Source organism: Corvus cornix, chromosome Z, assembly GCF_000738735.6.
Source record: "Corvus cornix cornix isolate S_Up_H32 chromosome Z, ASM73873v5, whole genome shotgun sequence".
Lineage (NCBI taxonomy): Eukaryota > Metazoa > Chordata > Aves > Passeriformes > Corvidae > Corvus > Corvus cornix.
In genome coordinates, this window is record NC_046357.1 from 95,581 (window position 1) to 115,081 (window position 19,501).

General features: G+C 44.6%; 1 protein-coding gene across 8 annotated transcripts in view; it reads right to left on the reverse strand.

The window, feature by feature from the left end:
- The window catches only part of ZNF532 (zinc finger protein 532), a 34,255-nt gene extending 15,224 nt beyond the window's left edge, over nt 1-19,031 (reverse strand). For 3 of the 8 annotated variants that reach the window (XR_005603966.1, XR_005603967.1, XM_039567795.1), the window contains exons 1-5: nt 18,239-18,812; nt 16,503-16,612; nt 15,376-15,529; nt 7,089-9,448; nt 2,365-2,546 (exon numbers count right to left, since the gene is read on the reverse strand). Coding sequence is in view for 6 of the 8 variants with exons in the window: in XM_039567795.1 (XP_039423729.1) it covers nt 2,365-2,546; nt 7,089-9,448; nt 15,376-15,445 (2,612 nt within the window). In the remaining 2 variants the exon portion in view is untranslated. The other 5 variants (XM_039567791.1, XM_039567793.1, XM_039567792.1 and 2 more) reach the window with 5 other exon arrangements.
- Nucleotides 19,032-19,501: the final 470 nt, after the last annotated feature.

Genomic DNA, 19,501 nt, shown 5'->3' on the forward strand with positions numbered 1-19,501 from the left:
CATGTAATCAAATCAGCACTTGGATTGGAACTCAGGAAAACTAAACCAAATCCCTACTATCAGATCAATATATCATATTGGAATTCGGAAAATATTTTTCAAAAACATACTTCTACTGTGTCGAAAATCTGTGACATTTCCGCATCTATTCTAAAATGAAATGATTAAAAATTTGAATTAATATTAGAACATAAGAATTTTTATACACAATGGCCCCCTTTAATGCCCTACATCTCCAGTACCAAATGCTCCCAAATCAGTCCCAAGAACATAGTGCAATGAGCAATTACCTGTCAAATGAAACCATTTCTTATTAATCAGTATCTTGAAGTAAGACTTTTACAAACTCTTCAAATGTAGAAGGCCTTCACCCCTCCAGAACTTTAATTTTAGCCTCTATCATGGCAGTACGATTGTTGTCACATAAATGTCAAATTTTCAATAGTTTTAGTGCCCTGATGATAGCAATAAAGCAGGAAATAGTTCTACATTGCATTTGAGGATCCCATTTTCCTTTTAAAATTTATCACCCTTGAATTTTATGAAATATCATCCTTTCTTTTTCTGAGCATTTAATTTATAGTCTTAATACTATTCATTGAGTTTATACCCATCTAGTCTCTGCTACCCAAGGCATTCTCTAAAGCAGATCATTCTGGTCTTTTTTGGCTCTGTTAAGATCTTCTGTGCTCATACAGAGCTGAGCACTTCTTCACAGCCATACACAGCGTGATGCTCTCAATAACACATCTACTCCTCAGTGTCCCCCCAGAGAGCCAGGTGGCATTTTCACCTCCCCATGCCAGGGCTTGACCTCATTCTCTAGTGATGCCACGTAACAGCTGATCCTCAGCATCCACCATTGTATATTACACAGTTCCTAAGGACCAAGCCCTCTCGGGGACTGTTCTAACAGCTTCTGGCTTTCACCTTGGCAGGATGCAGTGAAACGTCAGGCTGAAGTTTTCAGCTGATTCAGTGCAGACAACTAGCCTAAATCACTGGAATCAAAGGGAACTTCTTGGCAGAGACCCTTTGGAAAAGCAGGATGGTGCATGCTGCTCTTCAGGCAAAAGCACTGCAGTTCTAAGAAGAGGCTGAGGAGTCTAAGGAGGGAGACAGTAACATTCCCAGAGACTGCTTTTGCTTGCCTGGGTGACTTTGGTTTAGTCTCACCAGATCAAGAAATTCTGACTCAGTGTTAAATGAGATGTTTATGAGACATGTTGAAAAGTTCAGTGACTTAGATTCCCAGTGCAGGATTTGGGATTCCGCTGGTGTTACTGGGGCAGGCCAGGAGTCCCTAGAGGTGATTCTGTGTACAAACCCAAGAGACACAGATTAGAGGGAAGGGCAGTGGAGTGCAGGAAACAGATAGAGGAAATGCAGGACAAGACAGACTACTGCTTGAGAGGTAAGGGTAAAAGAAAAGAACCCAAAGAAATGAAAAGAGCTTGGAGTTATGTCAGGCCATGGATTCAAGCTGAAAACATAGGCTTGATGCAGTAAAAATGCTTTCTTCCCTTAGGGGAAGATTGCACAGCCATCCTGGAAAATGAACTGTGGCACCTTAAGGGTGGAAGGAGCTACCTGCCCTAAGATTTAGAATGGCCTTTTTTCCAGGCAGACAGGGTGAAGTGGACGTGTTTTAGGAGTGCTGAGCAAAGCTCAGGGTATGGGCAGCTCTTCTGATCTCTTGCTGTGCTGCCTGCCATTCAGTGCAAGGAAAATTCTAACAGAAAACATTTTTTCAAGTCTTTCAAAACTAAACATTTCTATGAAATGCCTCTGCTCCCCATTTTCTCAGTGAGTTGCCATTACAGGGAAACATGAAAGTCAAAGGGAAACTGAAGAGTAACAAAGGAGAACCAAAAGACAAGGCTGTTTTAGAAAGGTAATTTACAAGTCATGTAAAGCCAAGGAATCGACTTCCCACAGAAAAGAACAACCAGACAGGTGCAGTATGCCCATTAACATCTCAATCATACATTCTGGAAGTACTGAAAATGACTGTTCTACCAGAGAGACAATCTAAAATTCAATGTTTTGAAAAAACTCAAGAAGTTTTTTTAAAAAACTGAAATTAAGACAATGCATCTGAATTTTCTAGACCTTATAAACCGTGAAGTCCTGAATCTGTGTGACACTAGCTAATATTCTGATTTAATCATGTACGAAAGTGGATGCCCAAAACAAAGCAGAATCTTGATGTATTTATTCCAAAATTTTAGTACTAATAGTACTGTTTCCACGACAACCTTAAACCCATGAAGCTGGTCCAAATAATGCTTATGAAAATGGAAAATCACTTTTAAAACCATAAATTATACATAAATTGACAACAAAAGGAATCATTATACTGACCGAAACCCAACTCTTCGGGTATAATGCAGGCAGTTCTTAGTGACATGGGTCTGGAAGTGGACAGATCTGCAGATTGCTCCACATTCAGGACACGTGTATGGAGATTTATGCTGATGAATTCTCTGGTGTGATGCAAAACTGCACTGGTTAGGAAGCAGCATCTGGCAGATATTGCATGTCTTCTAAATGATAAACCAGAATAGATGAGACAAAAGGTTTGGTTCAGCTCTACGTAACGTCTTGTGTCAAACACTGCAATATAGCAAATAAAGGTTAAATGTCATAACTGGGATGGGACCCAAAGCAGTAGCCAAATACAAACACAAGCCCTGCTGACAGAGCTGGCAGGTGCTGGAAGCCAGACTGACTGGCATTCTGGGCCACAAAGCTCCTTCATACACCACTGACCATGGGAGATGCACATGGGTTTATAGAAGTATTACTGAAGCGCCTTCCCAGATTACCTTGATAGTGCAAGGGGCCTACGTACAACTCCAGAATCAAATTATTACTATTGTCTCTTATGGCTTGGAACTTGTGAATCTCACCAGTGACTTGCAAAGACTTAAAATCAAACCCAAGACTCCTTCATGACGTCGGTATTTTTTGAACATGTATTTGCATATTTTTAGGAATGATCTCTCTAAGAGTCTGGCGTATGTAGTGATGTGTACGCTCTGCAAAAATATTGACCAAAAAATGATCTCCAGAGCTGCATTATTTACTAACGTATACCCGAAGAAATCCTGAAATAAATGCTCTGGGAGCGCTGTGGCTCGGTGTGTTTGAACACAGTCTTCGTACAGAGTTCTCCAATGTCCTGACACAGTAAGATGGCAAAATGCAAACCATTAAATATACAGCATGTTAAGCAAAGAAAACCTGCCATCACTGCAATGCAGATTCCACTGGCACTCCTGCCAGCCCACTACAACAGTGTTCAGCATGGGTACATTTACTGCTCTACTGCAAGGCTCTGCCCGAGTTCAGCTAACTACAGGGATTTCAAACTGGCACCTGCTCAGAGCCTTTGGGACACGGTAAGGCTGTATTCAGACACACAGAAATACTCGCTTTGAAATGCCAAACACTTGGCCTTAACTGACCAAACAGTGGCCAGAAGTGAGGGACTCAGCCTCAGGCTGACCAGAACTGTTTTGGGGTGTTAACTTTGTCTTAAGTTCAGCTTAAAGGCAAAACCCTCTGACCAGCCATAAGTGGCACATTTACTGGGCTCAAATACCATTCCCCAAATCTCTGTTTGGCTGTTCCTGTATTAACAGGCTGCAATACAATACTGGAGAATCTGGAACATTATTTGATTATGTAAGAAAACAGCAAACCAGAACTTCTTATTCCAGTAACAGAAACATTTGGAGGTTTCACAGTCCTTCCAAAGCCTTTGGCTTGTAGGACTTCTGAAGGAAACCGGGATGCGGTAACACAAAAGAGCCACACAACATTCCAGCCCCAGCTCAGTGATTGTCCTGATTTTGCAGCAAGCTGCCAGACTCATGTACTGACCACACATGCCAATAATGCTCTTAGTTAAGGCCCCTGCTCTGCTATTTCAATGAGTACAGAAGATGTTTAATTGTAACTGATTACAGTAGAACAAGAAGCATCTACTGTGAAATTCTGACATTCAGCATGTTTGCTTACCATTTTATTTTGGGCTTAAGGTGGCATTAACTTCCAGTTCTCTCATTCCAACCCACACCAAAATAAAACACAGTTTGTGAAAATCATCACCTGCCTGCATTTAAAGTCAAAGTTTCAGAAAAAAAAAAAAAGGGTTAGAAGGAAAAATGGTGGAGGTGGAAAATAAAGATACACAAGAACGCTGAGTATGAAGGGAAATGAGCTATGTAGTTTCCATGGGAGCAATATACTCCTTTCTGTAACTAAAGAGAAATATTAACATTCATTAGCCCAGATTTGCTGCCTTATCCCCCCAGCAAGTAGACGAGGGTTTTGTTCAGCCAGAAAACCTGTCAGTGAGTCAGGGTTAATATTCCTTTAGGTTAATATTCCTTTTACAGGAATATTAATGGCAATAAAACATTATAGAAAGGTAACAACTTCATAGGGAATGTATTTTCATTGCTAGGATTGTTCTACCATTGTTTATTTTAAACAAAACATTTTACTTCCGTAACAGGAGTATAAGAGCAGCTACTTACTCACTGAAAACACAAAACTATACATTTTCCATTTCAGGAGCAATTACATGGGCACTAGAAAGAAGAGTAAGCTGCAAATAACCTTTTTTCCTATTACTTGTTTGCAAACTCTGTTTACTTTCATTCTTCCTTCCTTCCTTCCAAAGGAAAAAATACCAATCTCATCTAACTTCCCTGTCCTCTTCCACCTACATTAATGGCAGTTGTACAGCAAAAAGCCAGTGCCAAGCACTAAGAAGGAAAACAAGTCAGAGTATTTCTCATCCAAGCTTCTCGAAAGGTAACATCTAAAGAAAAAGTAGCAAAATACTTAGTAATAAATGCCTATACATAGTTCTTTCTCCAGGAAATACTACCCCTACAGGACACAACCAAACACCCTGTAAAAAGCCAGCTGCTGCTTGACATATGAAAAGGACTACAAAAAGTGATTAATTAATATTTAAAAGGATATTTCAACAAAGAACATTTTAAACTATATTTATTAAGAGGAGTGTTCTTTTCAAATGGAAGAACACGAAAATAGCTTCTTTTCCTCCAGTGCTTTGCACTGGTTTTTTTTAAACCTGCAGCTCTTAAAGCAGAGCAAGTTTCCATGAGAGACACAAATACCCTGACAGGCAGCAGGCAATGCCAGCTGCTCCTGCAACTCCAGGGGCTTTCCTCCTTGAACAGCAGTACCTGGGAACCCACACTTCTCTCTCCACCTCCCTGCAGCTCCCTTTTGACATTCTGTGAACATCACAATTGCTTTTCTTTACTGAATCACCAGGATAAACAGTACCTAACAGGACATGTATGGAGAGCAAACTCAGCAGCAACAGGGAAAAAGCACCAGACAGAGGGAGAAAGGGAAGGGCAAAAGGTTTAGTTTACCTGGCCATAAAGACAAAAATCCCCCCACCCCAAAAGTGAGAACATCACTTTATCTTTGTTCTCTTTCTTTTTCCATTTGTATTTTAGCCTCATCCTCCCCAACCTATCCTTTGTCTCTCATCCAATTGCTTTGTCTTGGGGCCTTCTTACTTGCTTGATTTTCCAGTACCAAAACCAAAAGTTTTTGCAAGGACTACTGCATCTTAGATGGAATGTTACCTAATGGGCTTATTATGCACCAGCAAATCAGCTAAAAACCCTAAGTAGCTCAATCTGGTGCAGAATATACTCATGGTCAGCCATTAGACCCTGTTCAGAACTGCAGCAACATCTATGGATGAACATGTTCTGCTGAAGGAAACTCCCTTAGGTAAGCACACCTGTAGTATCTTACAAAGAAAAATTCACTTGCATGGTATTCCACTGGGAATCCAGGCTATTTCAGTCTACCTGCTAGCCAGTTAAAGGGAGGAGCTAAGGCAGAGCCACACAATCAAAGTTATTTCCACGTGCAAATCTCTTTACATTACTACCTGTAGTGGTAGGTGCAGTGGAGCTGCTTCGTGGTACAGAACAGGTCCTGTGTGTAGTGAATACATCCTGACAGGAACCTGCCTGTGCTCCTAGGACTAGTGCATTTTTTCCTAACTTCAGGACTTAAAAATCTTTAGCCTGTTCACTGTTGTCTGATTCCCAGGAATATTCCCGGGGCACTCCTGTCTTGACCATGCTTGCAGGTTTTCAGCTTCCCCCCGCAGCAGGAAGCTGGAGCACCAAGCTCACCTGAATGCTTTGAAACACACCAGAATCCCTTTTAATTGGCACACCCCAACAGAGATCCAACCATATCATTTAATTAACCACCTTCACTCTTCCAGGATTATAAAATACATCGCACACTGATTAATATTAAGTTTTATTGAATGACGTATTTCTTTCAGGTCAGGCCACATACATTAGTAAAGAATTTTCAAATGGTTTTTAAGTTGAACTCATTAGCACTTGTAAGAGGAAAAGAAACCCAACCAACTAAACCAATGGTCACACAGAAAGGAAGGTGTGCCAGTGAGAACAGCACTTTGCACTTTCTGAGGAAGAGCTGAGGCAAACAGCAGGCATTCCTGTCAGTAGTCAGTGTGCCATTTGTCACTGCCTGAGTCCCTCCCTGCACATGAGGGGAATGCCTCAATCACTTAGGGCACTTGATGAAAACTCTAAAACCTGAAGACCAATCGAGAATGAATCACTTGAAGCTATCATTCAGGTTGAATAGACGGGCTGTTAATGAGGGTGCCAATTAAGTGGATTCCACGGGCTAGTCAAATTCCAAAGCACAGAAAGAAGCATTAAAATATTATTAGTAAAACCCATTATTATTTTCTGTATTATAATGTTCAGCTGTAAGAAAGCTAATGCTAAATTTTAGCAAAACTATACAGTGTCAATTTCAGACTTCACAGCCTAAAAAGATTCTAAGAAAAGTCTTATTTATGCTGCATATGTTGACATTCACTATGTAAGTGCTTGCAAGACTTTTTGTGGTTTTCGTTTATCATTTTAATCACAGAGGTTCAGATAATTAACAGCTAAATGAAAGTAAAAACATATCCAAAGTCTCCTAGGCTTATAGATGAAACATTGGAATGTAAACATAGGATACTCTACTTGTCCACTTGTGTCTGCGGCCTGCTGGAAATGAGTTGCAAGAGATGTCTCATCTTGGAAAACTTCATTGCACTCCAAACACTTTAGACTATGTCTACAGAGTTTCGATGGATCTTCGTCTAGTGGCATAGCTGGAATGACAGGAGAGCTCGTGGGGGCCGAGATCACTGTCCCAGTTAAGCCAGACTGGATCTTTGTTACAGAGTGCGTGCCAGCTCCCCCTGGGCTCTGGAGCACGGCTGCAGCAGTATTGCTGGAAGGAGATGCTATCATTTGATCTGCTGGGACTGGTTTTAGGATCAGGTGGGAACACTGCATCACGACGCCTTTCTCCTTGTGCCCACGAGCATGGGACAGGAGACTGCATTTATTGTAGAAAACTAAATTCTTTGTACAATGATTACAAGTCACTTCAATTCGCACACTTCTCCTGTCATAATGCTGGGTGAGGCTCTTCTCGAGAGCAAATGAGTCGCCACACTCCAAACACTTGTAACCTCGCGTTGGTAGCGTGATTCCGGCATTGGCTGGGGGGCTAAGGTTTGGGATGTAAACTGGCACAGGATTGACACTGCTCAGCACCTTATTGAACGCTTCCACTACAGAGCTCTGTAGAGATGACACCACCTGCACTCGAGACACTTTTTTCGAAGGCTGGGAGGCTGCTGCAGAAATTATTGCCTGCTTGATTTGCTGCTGGGGTTTTGTTAGCACTTGGCGCAGTTCAGAGGTGGTTTGAGCACCCTGAGGCAAAAGGTTAAGGTTGGCAAGATGGACTGTCTTTGGCACAAGTTTGGCACTGGCAAGGCTCGATGCTGGCACCACGACTGTCTGCTGCTGGATGGCGTTGGCAGCTTTGATAATGGCACTGCTGGCACTCTGCACGGATGCAGCAGAGATGACAGTGGCTTTCACTGTGGTGTTGTTAGCCAGCTTCAGATTGATCACTTGGGAACCTGCTGTTTTCACTGCTGAAACGGGCAGGAAGGCAGTAGCCACGGGTTTGATAGTGACCTGTTTAGGGGCAAGTTCTGCAGATCCAACTGCATTGGTGACAACTGAGGACTGCAGAGGAGCTCTGGGAGGAGAGGAGAGAACAGCAGCGGAAGTTGGTGAGGCCAGGAGAGATGTCATGGAGGTTACCATGGAAGCACTCTGCTCTGGCTTTTTACCAGAGTCCACATCAACTTCTGGCAACACTCTAGTAACAGTTCTCTTGATCTCCCCAGAAGAAGTCTTGATGGTTTTTATGCGAACCTTAGGGATGGCTGGTGTCGACCCTGCGGGAGAAGATGGAGACCCTTTGCTACTGTTCTCACTTGACACACTTCTGGGACTATCGGGTGGTTTGACAGACGGCTTCTTAGCACCATCAATGAGACTCTGAGACTCAGGAGATTTTTCAACAGCCCGGGGACTTTCACTTATGTCTTTTGGTAATGGAGAAGACTCTTCTGAATTAGACTGTAAATCTTTACTGCTATCTGTAGCTGCCTTTTTAGCACTCAGTGCTGCGATTGCAGCAATGCAGGAAGAAAGCTTTGCTGATGACTTCGCTTTGGACTGGGAAATGCTGGCAAGATTTGTGTCACTTTTTTCAGTACTCAGTTTTCCATCAAGTACCCTGTTTTCAAGAAGCTTCTCAGAATTGTCTTTTTGTAACTTGTCCTCTGTTTTTCGAGTTTTAAAAGGCTCATAGACACCTAAATTCATGGAGTTTGTCTCTGTCTCTCGTTTAGCAGCTTTATTTTTATCTATACTACTTGAAACAGTGATTCCAGATTTAATTAAGTTCTCCCCTCCAAGTGCCTTTAGTTTGTCATATTCCTGCTGAGATAGAGATCCTGCCAAGACATTTGCTCTGAAATTTGCACGCATCTCCTCTTTATCCGGGGGGTCATCTACCTCTATTCTCTCATCATCATCAAATTCTTCCGCACTTGATATTGGGCTGAACTGGTTGAAAGCTGAATCCTTCAGTGTAGCCTCAGAAGCTGACCCATCATCTTTAAGTGATTTCCCTTCATCTTTACTGTAACTCTCAAGAGCTGCTGACGTTAGGAAGCCATTGTGCAAGCTGTTGCCTGCGGAATGGTGGCCATCCTTATCCACACCTTCGGAAGAATCAATAGTACGCACATTTTTCACGATGACGCTCACCCCAACATCAGATGATGATGGGACATGGGAATCTTCATCTGCATGAGCATTTTGTTTTATGTGGCTTTCGTGGTCATCATGTCCAGATTCAATAGCTGCTTTGGGATCTACCATGTCTGGTATGTCAAAGGCTGCAAGAAGGTCATCGAAATCTGGGGTCTTCATATCCCCCATGGCCACGTATTTGATTGTAAGCAAATCTGTAAAATAAGCAGAAAGTCATCACTTTAAGCTCTAGTAGCACAGTCTTATACAAAACAAGCGTTTGTTCATATCTGCCATGCAAAAAGGTGTTATTTCACTTCTGAATCAATATTTTCAGAGATTATACATTACAGAACAGTGTTCCAGTCCAAGTGTACAGTTTAATTATTACACCAAGAACTATAGTAATTCATATACTCCACAGATGGTAACCTGGCAATTTCATTCTGGGCCCAAACTGCAGTGACTTTCTTCCTGTTCCCTCTCCTAACATTCCCTCCTATCCACACAGACTGCAAAATGGACATTCATGAAAATAACATGAGACACCTGCAATTTCTCCTAAGTCTTGACTTTCCTTAACAGTTGCACTATTAATCTGAGGAGTCTTCTTGAAAATAATAAAGTAATAAACATCTGTAAGACTTAAGTATTCATCAACACTGGCTACCTGGAAGTCACTGTGGACTATGAGAAGGCAACTGAGGAAAATTTTTCAAGGATACTGGAATAGACACACACATTTCACGCAACAGCTTCAAATAAATATAGAAGAGTTTTGCAAATTGTTTACGCAGTTCACTTAATGGTTTTGGGCCCTTTGTCTAACTGATGAAGTCCTTAATACAAAAATAGATGCACACATAATATCAAAATCACAAAGCAAGTTTCTATGAGGATTAAATGGAAAAGATTGCAGGTACCGGAGCATATCAAATCCATATAAAACCACAGAAAGTTTTGACACAGTTTCTCATTAATCAGGGATACTAATTAGTTGCATTCTGGTAGTACATCTGTCCATAGGTGTCTTTTTACAGTTGTTGCATACACTCAAAAAGAGCTAGATAGTCTCCCTAGTCTGAAACGTCCTCTAATTACATATCCTGGAGTTTAATTAACATTTACCAATAGCAGTGAATTAAGGCCTGCTTACATGCTATTTCCTCCAAGTATGTTTAAGATCACAACTGCCCAGCAGAGGAAACACAGCTGTCCTTTACTGACAACTGCTGCTGCCCTTATCAAGAACTTCTCTCATTCTTCAGACTTTTCAAGCAATCAAAGTTAAACAAAAAGGGAGACAAACACGGTCAGTTGTCATACACAAGGAAGAGAAGTTCTAACCTGGCCATTTTATTCATCTCTTCCTCACTATTCTAGGGCACCCATACTAAGATTCAGTGTATAAACTATGTTTCCACCACAACTGCCAGGACTCTGCAGCCATATTCCTCCCGCTTTTTTTCCCCCTCCACAAACCTTTCAGTAACTCTTTCCCTTAAGGATAAAACTCTGCTTTTTATCCAAGATCAAAATCAACTGGCACCTTGGCTGCCATACAAGCTGTGAGTCTATTCCTTCTCTGGGCCAACATCATGTCTGTAAATACTTCAGAAGAGGAAGTAAGGCAAGCTCCTGGTTCCCCAGGAAATCATGATTTTCCAGGAACTGGAATTTCTTTGAAAAGTGCTCTGAGAATGTTTGAGAAGAGTTATACAGAAAACCAGTTTATTTAAAAATCCATGCATTACTCTGCTTACTAATCATTCAATGATAAAAGTAACAAGGAAAAAATCTGGATATGGCCAATAGGAATTACACAGCTAGGGAGCCTAGCAAAGCAGTGAGGTGAAATGCTTCTGCATTCTGCTTTTCTGATGGTGGTTGAGGGAACTTCTGGGAAGATAATGAGTCTTAAAAACTTAAAGTAACAGATTCTGAATATACCCTTATTAAACGGTTTCCCTGAATCTCTGTAGTGACAACACCCACCCCTGTATCTGTGCGTCAATATCTCACTGAAACTAAGTTCTGGAGGTGAACCAGGAGTGGTTTATTTTCGTTCATGCTTTCTCAAAGCACGTGTGCATGACTTCCTACGTTGTTGTTTCTTTGGAAACACATCTCCTCAAGTGTTTTCTATGAACAGCATGAAGAACATGGCACAGATTTTAGCCAAAGCAAGGCACTCCTTGTCTGTTCCACTGCCTTGTTTCTCCCAAAAGTCAGCCTTTTTACTCCAGTTCATCTGATACCACATTCCAGTGAAGCACTCACTTGGGGAATTATGTCAAAACAAGAACCAGACCATGAGAACTCTCTTCTGACAGTAGAAGAAGCAAGCAGGACAAGCAGGACTTAGAAGTAAACTGCTGCTTCTGAAGAACTGACTTTTTGTTTCACTGCATGGAATTGTTACAACTCCTCAACCCCTCCATCTGTACCTGTTCCAGCTAGAAAGACTCTAGCCATAAGAGGAAAAACAAACCTACCCTTTCATGTTCTCTGTGGGGGACACACCAGAGAAACACACACATTTTTTCTTACTTTCTAAGTCAGATTTATCTTGTAGCTCTGGCTTCAGGACACCTGCAGATTGGGCCCAGCATTCTCCACAGAAAGACTAAGCTGTCTAGAAGCTGTTGCTGAGTTTAAAAGGTAATTTTTTGGGGTAAAGCCAAGCAATTGTAAACACTCAAATCAGAATCATTCTAGGGAAGTTCAACAGCCTAATGAAGACAAGAAAATAGAATAACATGGCAGCTCCCAGCCAGGTCCTATCTCCAAACTGCTCAAACCCCTAATTTTTGTCTATCAGGTACAAGAACAGCTTCAAGCTTTCCAGAAATGGCAAATAATCATCCTCCTTTCTCAATACTTTTCCAATTAATATTCCCTATGCATGAAGGCTTCTATCATTTCTGGATCATAAGCATGGTCTTACATGCTCAATTTTTACACTTTGATTTAATCCTTAACCTTTGAAGAACCAACCAACTTTTCCTCCTTGACACTCACCTTCTTATTCATCCAGATCTTCCAAATAGCTAAAACACAAGTCTAACAACTTTATGCAAGTGCTTTAACTGGACCAGACCATCTTTTCTGCCTTACTGAATGTCTACCCTTTGCCTTCAAATCCCATGTAACTGTCTATACTTAAATATCTAACTCCTTGCTTTTGTTCAGACAATTACTCAACTTCAGCTTCCCTCAGCAGCAAGTCCATTTGTTATCAAAGGACATAAACCCCCAAATTTATTCTTCATCTACCTATGGCATTCATGTTCTCATGACTACATTCCTTTACCTGCCTTAAACTCTTTTTTTTATCTCTGTTTGTACTACATACATTTGTGGACTGTGCACCCTTTAGGATGGAGACCTTTTCTTTTGCACGTCCTTCCAATAACACCAGCATTCTTTCCAGTTTTGTGAAATCAGAACACGGAGACACACCTTTTCAGGGTATGGCACATGGCAGTGTTTTGGTTCTGGTATAGCCACATACAGAAATTAGTCTGTTACTTCTTTTGATTCCCAGGCAGACACACTACTCCAGAGCAAAATTCCAGTAGTCTGGAATAATTACTCTACTTCCAAACATGAGTAATAGTGCCTAAGTAACATCAAGCTCATTCTGGAAGAAAATGCCTACACAGGGAGCAATACCAGCCTAACCAGCATAAAAACATACTTTTTTGGGTTTTGGTTTCTGTATTGTTGTGATAAGAAATTTCATCAGGCAGAGAAGACTTAAGGGATTCGATCAGAATTACAGTAACATATATCCTAACATTAGGCAAACTTCATCCTAATAGACCAATTACGAGTAGTTCATTGGTCATTAGTAATTATGACTGACTTACACTTCCAGTCATTTACTCTGAAAGTCAAGCATTGTAAAGACAGACAAAACAATATGCTAATCTAACCACAAAACCTTCTTCAGGAAATGGGAACCGCATCTCCAATCACAGCCTCGCCTGGCTTGACACACTCAGCAGGCGAGTAGGATGTGCAAGAGGCCACTTCAACCACAGTCAGCAATGGCTCTCATGCTCATATACATAAAACATAGGCTCATTTTTGCAATCAAAGGGCCCATGACTTGCTACTGTTGCAAAACCCAGACAAACAGCTGCTTCCACAAATCACAGAAATTCCTTTCATAATATGCAAAGTAATTCTTATCCTAAGAAATTCTGATTTCTCAGGATAAAGGTCTTATTTAGCATCCACAGCATCAGTAAGGTCATGCCAGTCCTAATGTAAACAATCTTTGTGAAGCATGGGGTGTTTCACAGTTAAAATTTGTCCCAAGCAACCTACTTTTTCTATATGATACACCATATTTACCCACCTTCAAAAAAGGGGAAAATCCAATTTATTTCCATGCACAAGACTCAATGAGTAAAAGACTTAATCTACCATTCTGACAGCTAAAATAGTGTTACTTGTAGTTTACAACTCCTTAGGAGCCTCATCCTGTAGTCCAACACATCAATTTTTGAACTGGGTATCTCAGGTTCTCTTTGGGTAGGAGAAAACAAGAAGGGAAGGAGGAGGGGAATGAATCTTCTGGAGTCTAAACCACTTCTAGCACAGCTTGAAAAGAACCACATGCAGCTGGTTCAAAGTTCAGGACAATCAGCCTTTGGCTGGCAAAAAGAATAGGGATGTTTCAACACAAGCAAGGAATCTCCTTATGCAAAACATGGAGCTGAACAGGCCATCCTCAGCTACAGATGGCCACATGAAAACCACCTGTACTTATCAAGAGATTCAGGCCAGGGTTCCTAAATCCCTCCTAAAAGAAAGATGAATTCCTGAAAAGCAGGGAAATCTACATACCATTCTTTTTGCAGTCTACTTAAAAAATTAATTACAAACATGGCTTAATTTTGTACTTCTATATGTGAAACAGGCTGGGGCAGTAACACGTGACTAATTCAGATGCACAACAATAATGAAGAGAATTTTGAGATTCCCAAACTAATGCAGACTCAAATTACATTCTAAATGGCACAAGCTTCCCACCTCTTTCCTTTAAGGTACTTTTTCTGAAGTGGATGGCAATTGTGGTCCAAGCACAGCGTGAGCAGCTGCAGCCTCCCAGAGAGCTCTCCCAGCCAGGCAGGGCCCATCAGGGCAACAAGCAGGCCCGAGAACCTTAGGGTCAAATTTGGGTTTTTCTGAAAAATCTATTCCTGGTACTCTGCTGCACATTTGTATTTTAACACATAAGCATATGGCGAAGAAAACAAAAGTTAGGGAATTCATTCCAAAGGGACTTGGAATGTGATAAATCCTTACCCTCATTCTAGAGATCAAATAATTGAGATCAATGCAAAATGAGATCCTGGGTGCTGGTACAGAAGAGCAGCCCTCCAGCACTAGCATTTGCTGCTGGAAAGCTGGCCCGCGTGCACAATCCAATCTCCTGATGAAGAGCATTTACAGATATTACTAGACTGAAAAAAGACAACTCACCAAGAACACTGCAGACTCCATCTATGCAGGTCTCTCATCTTACAGCCAACAAAAATCCCTGCAAATTCAAAATCTCCTTTGCTAAAAATAAAAATTCGTAACACAGATAGCATTCAAAAAGCCAAAAAAAAATGGATACAAGGAATTTTGTCACAATCCAAGAACTTACAATTTTAAAGCTGCTTACTATTCTGGCAGAAGGAAAAAAAAAACCCAAAAGGTGCCCTTGTGTAATATATGAATTTTAGCTGACACTTGGAAAAGAACATGCATCCTCATCAGGAAGAGATCCTATTCCTATCATGCAGCAGAACTCCTGTTTGCAAGCATCATTCTGCTACAGACGCCTATAGTCAAATATAGACCCTCTGCATCCCAATGCTGAAGAACAGGAGCAGAAATCAGCACAGTGATCTGTCAGGCATTTTGCTCCACCACAAGCTATTCACTGCTCTATCAAACCTGAAAAACAACACATCACAGCTGCAGTAAAGCCCACAAACCCAGAATTTCAGGCCAAATGTTAGCATGCTATTTTCACTTTTCTACAATTAACAGCTCGATGCCTTACGTAATCTACTGCAGTCAGAAACAAAAAGGTTCCCTTGTATTGTCACCCTGCCTCAGCAGCCAGCACACAACTTACCCAGTATCCACAACCTCTCAAGGCTTTTAGGACTGTCTATTCTGCTGAGCACAGAGGAAAGGATCCTCATTTCACACCACACCAGAATATTTCCAATGTTCTGCCTCCATATTATCTTGATTGTAGATTACCAAACCAGCTAACACAGCCAGGACTGGGAAGATTTTTTAAAAATCACACTGGTTAGGATTCTAGAGTTGCGATTTCCTGTTATAGGAAGTAACAGTTCTAGCAAAAGAATCCCCCAGGCAAAATGTTTAGTGATCCACTGTATAAGCTCTAACAGCCTTTGTTCTTCCCTTTGCTAGATTCATTACTGCTTCCTTCTCTCTGCCTCTCTCACTCTCTCTGAATCCTTCAGGTTTCACTATAAGATAAAAACACCAGCTCAAATCTAAGTACACATTTCGTATTTTCTAGCTGAGAAAGAAAAACTAAAAATTCTGTCCATTATCCATTGTTTTGAGTTAAAAGCAGTCACCCCTCTGCAGCTGCTGCACTGCCCATCCGGTTTCCTATGCTGATTTCATTACTGCACAATATTATAATTCATGCCACTGATAATGCACAGGAGCTCCATCCAGCCCCCCAAAATGCATCTTTCCACCTGGCTGCTGCAAAATCCTCCCCAGGTTACAACAGTTTAAGAAAAGCCATCCACACTATTTCTTTTGCACAGGTTTTTTTCTCTGCAGGCAATATTAAGTACATGTTTAACACCAAAGACCTTAATTCAAAACCAAGTACTGGGTCACTGGGATGTGGTCAAAAAATAATGTGTAAATAATCAGACAGCAAATTCTGCATGTGTGTGTCTAATACAGAACAGAACAGCTCCCTGCCACAACTGGTCCACAATTCATGATTGTCATTCAGAGGCCTATTCCGTATCACTACACTGTGGAAAAAAACCGTATATCTGGATATATTTCAATGAAAATACTGTATTTAGCCAAGATATCAGTAAGTCTTTACAAATAAGAGCTTTAATCCTATTAGAACTGGAGGACCTTAATAGCATTTCTTCAGTAACGCTTAAACAATTGTCTCCTTCCTAATGTGCCAAGTGTGCAATCAGGATGTACCTCCACGCTATTGTGATATTCAGCCCAAACCACCCATCTCACCTTGTGAACCTTGACCTTTGAGAGATTTTTTTAGCCAGTGCTCAGTTACTGCCACAGCCACATTACCTCTGCAAACACCAAAGGGTTAAAGGCAGCCCCAATCAATAGGCCTACAAGGAAAAAAAAAAAAAAGGGAAAACGAGTATGCCTTACAGCATCTTTTCAATGCTTTTATGCACAATTCTATAACAATATTGTTTCCTTTTGGCCTTAGAGAAAGGCACAGCAACCCCCCCCTTAATGTCTCCTAAAGAAGCAAACCACAAGACAGCACCCTGTAAATAAAACAGCATGCAAAGCATCCTCACTCACAAGCATAACTACAATTACAAATCATTCAATCCATTTTATTTAGTTTAGTTTTAAAATAGACTGCATAACCAGTGTCCCACCCTTGCAAAGCAAAAATATTTTAATAAGGGTCATAAATCTCAGCTCTTGCCCATTCCTTAAGCATAAAAAGGCACGAAAAGCCAAAGTAATCTCAGTTACTGCAAATATGTACATTTACATACAGAACCCTTTATGACTACGTTAGCCACATACCAGTGCTGTGTGTCTAAAGTGTGCATTCACATACTGTTTTGGGATGGTATCTTTCTGCAAGCTCCTCTGCTTTTGGCTGCCATGAAGGGAGGAAGCTATCCCAGTGTAGTAGCTCAGTGACTGCATTGTGTTCAGGAGCTGATCTGCCTCAAACCAGTTCCAGCCGGTTCTGGTCACCCTACATAAAAAGCTATGGCAACCCTCGCTGAGTTGCCAACAAGTCCCTGAAAATCGCAGGGGCTGGTTTTTGTGTGGCGTGGGGCCGGCACAGCCCTGTGCCCCGGCTCCCCTCGTGCCCGGCCCACGCAGCCCCTGCTCCCCAGAGCCCCCGAACGCTCCCTTGCTCGCCTCCCCCACTTACCTCCCACAACCTGGCTGAGAGCTGTGTATGCGTGCCTGTCTGTAGCTAACAAAGAGACCGCAATAAAAATCCTCATAGGATCTCTCTTGCAGCACCAGGCAGGCTCGGCCACAGCCCTGGGAGACAGGCTGCTAACCCGGGCTGCTCCCCCTCTGCTCCCACAGATGAGGGGTGGCTGTTCACACACGTCACATCTGCCCCCTCATGCCCACGGCCACGGGGTGCCCGATCAAGGGCTTCTCCCATCCGCCCTCCCGACTCCTCGTTCCATCTGGGGCCGCCCGAGTGGCATTTTCTGTGCTCTGAGAAGCATTACACTACAGAGTACCCACAAACGCGCCTCCCTCCCCTCAAGAAATCCATTTCCGCAGCAGCAAGATGCCTGCAAAATAGTTCCTTTGCCCCCTCCTCGCAGCACCGGCTTGGCTGCTGCACTGATTTTTTGATTTTTTTTTTTTTTTTCCCGTTTTGCTATTCGACTATGCTAGAGGCCTTGAGAAGCAGCGAGCTGCAGCCCCACGGCTGCGCAGCCCCCCCGGCTGGCACCCGCCGGCCGGGGAGGCCCAGTCAGGCTCTGCACAGCTCCCACCCCGCAGAGATTGTGCGGACCGACCGCCTGCCCGGCCCTGCACCTCTCAGGGGATGCCTGCCCAGGGTCTCGGCCCCCTGCGGTGCCCACGCCGCTCTAGGGGTCCGCACCCACCTGCACCCGTGGCCGCTCTGCTCCTGCCCGCTCCCCTTCACCTCGGCCGCGCAGGGCCTTCCTCCTGCGTGGCTGAAAGGCACCCAGACCGAGACAGCAGCCACCCCGCTCCTCTTGGCTACTCACCCTTGCTCTGGGAACACCAGTAACCACCTCCGCCTACGCGCTGAAACCCCCTCCTCTCGGGGGCTGCGGGAGATGCTGCTCAGCAGGGCTCCCTCCGGGCGGGTGGGCGACCCCGGCAAGCCCCTCTGCCCCTGGCTGCACCTGCAACTGAACAGAGGTCTCGGGCACAACCCTGCACCCCTCCCTGCGGAGACACCTTCTTCGCATCCCTCATCCCCACCCCGTTCTGGGGAGAACCACCATGTTCTTCCGCTGCCTCGGCCCGTCTTCCCCACACAGGCTGCTGCGGCCGCAACCGCGGCCGGCCCTCCCTCGGCCCCTCGGTCCGGGGGGCCGCTCCCTCCTCCGGGCTGCGGCGGCCCTGGGCACCTCCCTGCGGGTCTGCGCGCTCCCGGCCCGAGTTGGCCCTGTCCGACCGGGCCTTGCGAGCCCTGGGGACGGCCGGGGAGGGGAGGCCGTGGCCCCTTCGGCGGCGGCGAGAACGATCCGCCCCCGCCCGGCCGGCCCGGAGCCGGCGGCCCGAGCAGTTTCTGCACGGGTGCCCGCGAGGCTCCGGCCGCCGGCGGGCCGGGAGGAAGCGACCCCATAGCATGCAACCTCCGGTCCCCATGCGACACACCTGCTGCGGCCGGAGCCGGCGGGCTCGGGCAGGGCTACGGCCCGCGGCGCGGCCCGGCCCCGCGACGGAGGAACATAATGGCAGGAGGCTGCGGGGCTGGGCGGTGGGGGTGGGGGTGCTCGGCGGCACAGATGGGGAGACGCTCCCGTGTGATTCCGTGTGGAACGGCTCCCTGGAGAGTGCCGGGGGCGGGGAGGCTGCGGGGCCGCCGAGCGCTGCGGGGCCGGGGCCGGGCCGGGGCCGGGCGGGCCGGGTCGCGGTCTCCCGCAGCCCGGGCAGGTCGGGGGGGTTTCCGACCGGTGCCGGAGGGAAGAACCACGCCGGCTGCCGGGGCCGATCTCCGCAGCGCCGAGGCCGGCGCCGCCCGGGTGCCGTGGGAGACGCTGCCCCTGCCCGAGTGCCTCAGGCCTCGAAGGGCAGCCAGGGGGAGAGCCCGCGGCCGCTACTCCGGTTCCAGGCCAACAAAGGACGGGAGGAGCCACACGCTGCCAGCTCTGGCGGTTCAGCCCCTCTGCCGGCGCTGCGGCCGCCGGGCCCGGCCGGGGTCACCCCCCCCCCCCCCCACCAGGTCCCGGGGCGCGGCCGGGAACCGTGTCCCGGAGCGATGCTGTCTTTCTTTCCACACCCCGTTACCCGGGCACTCT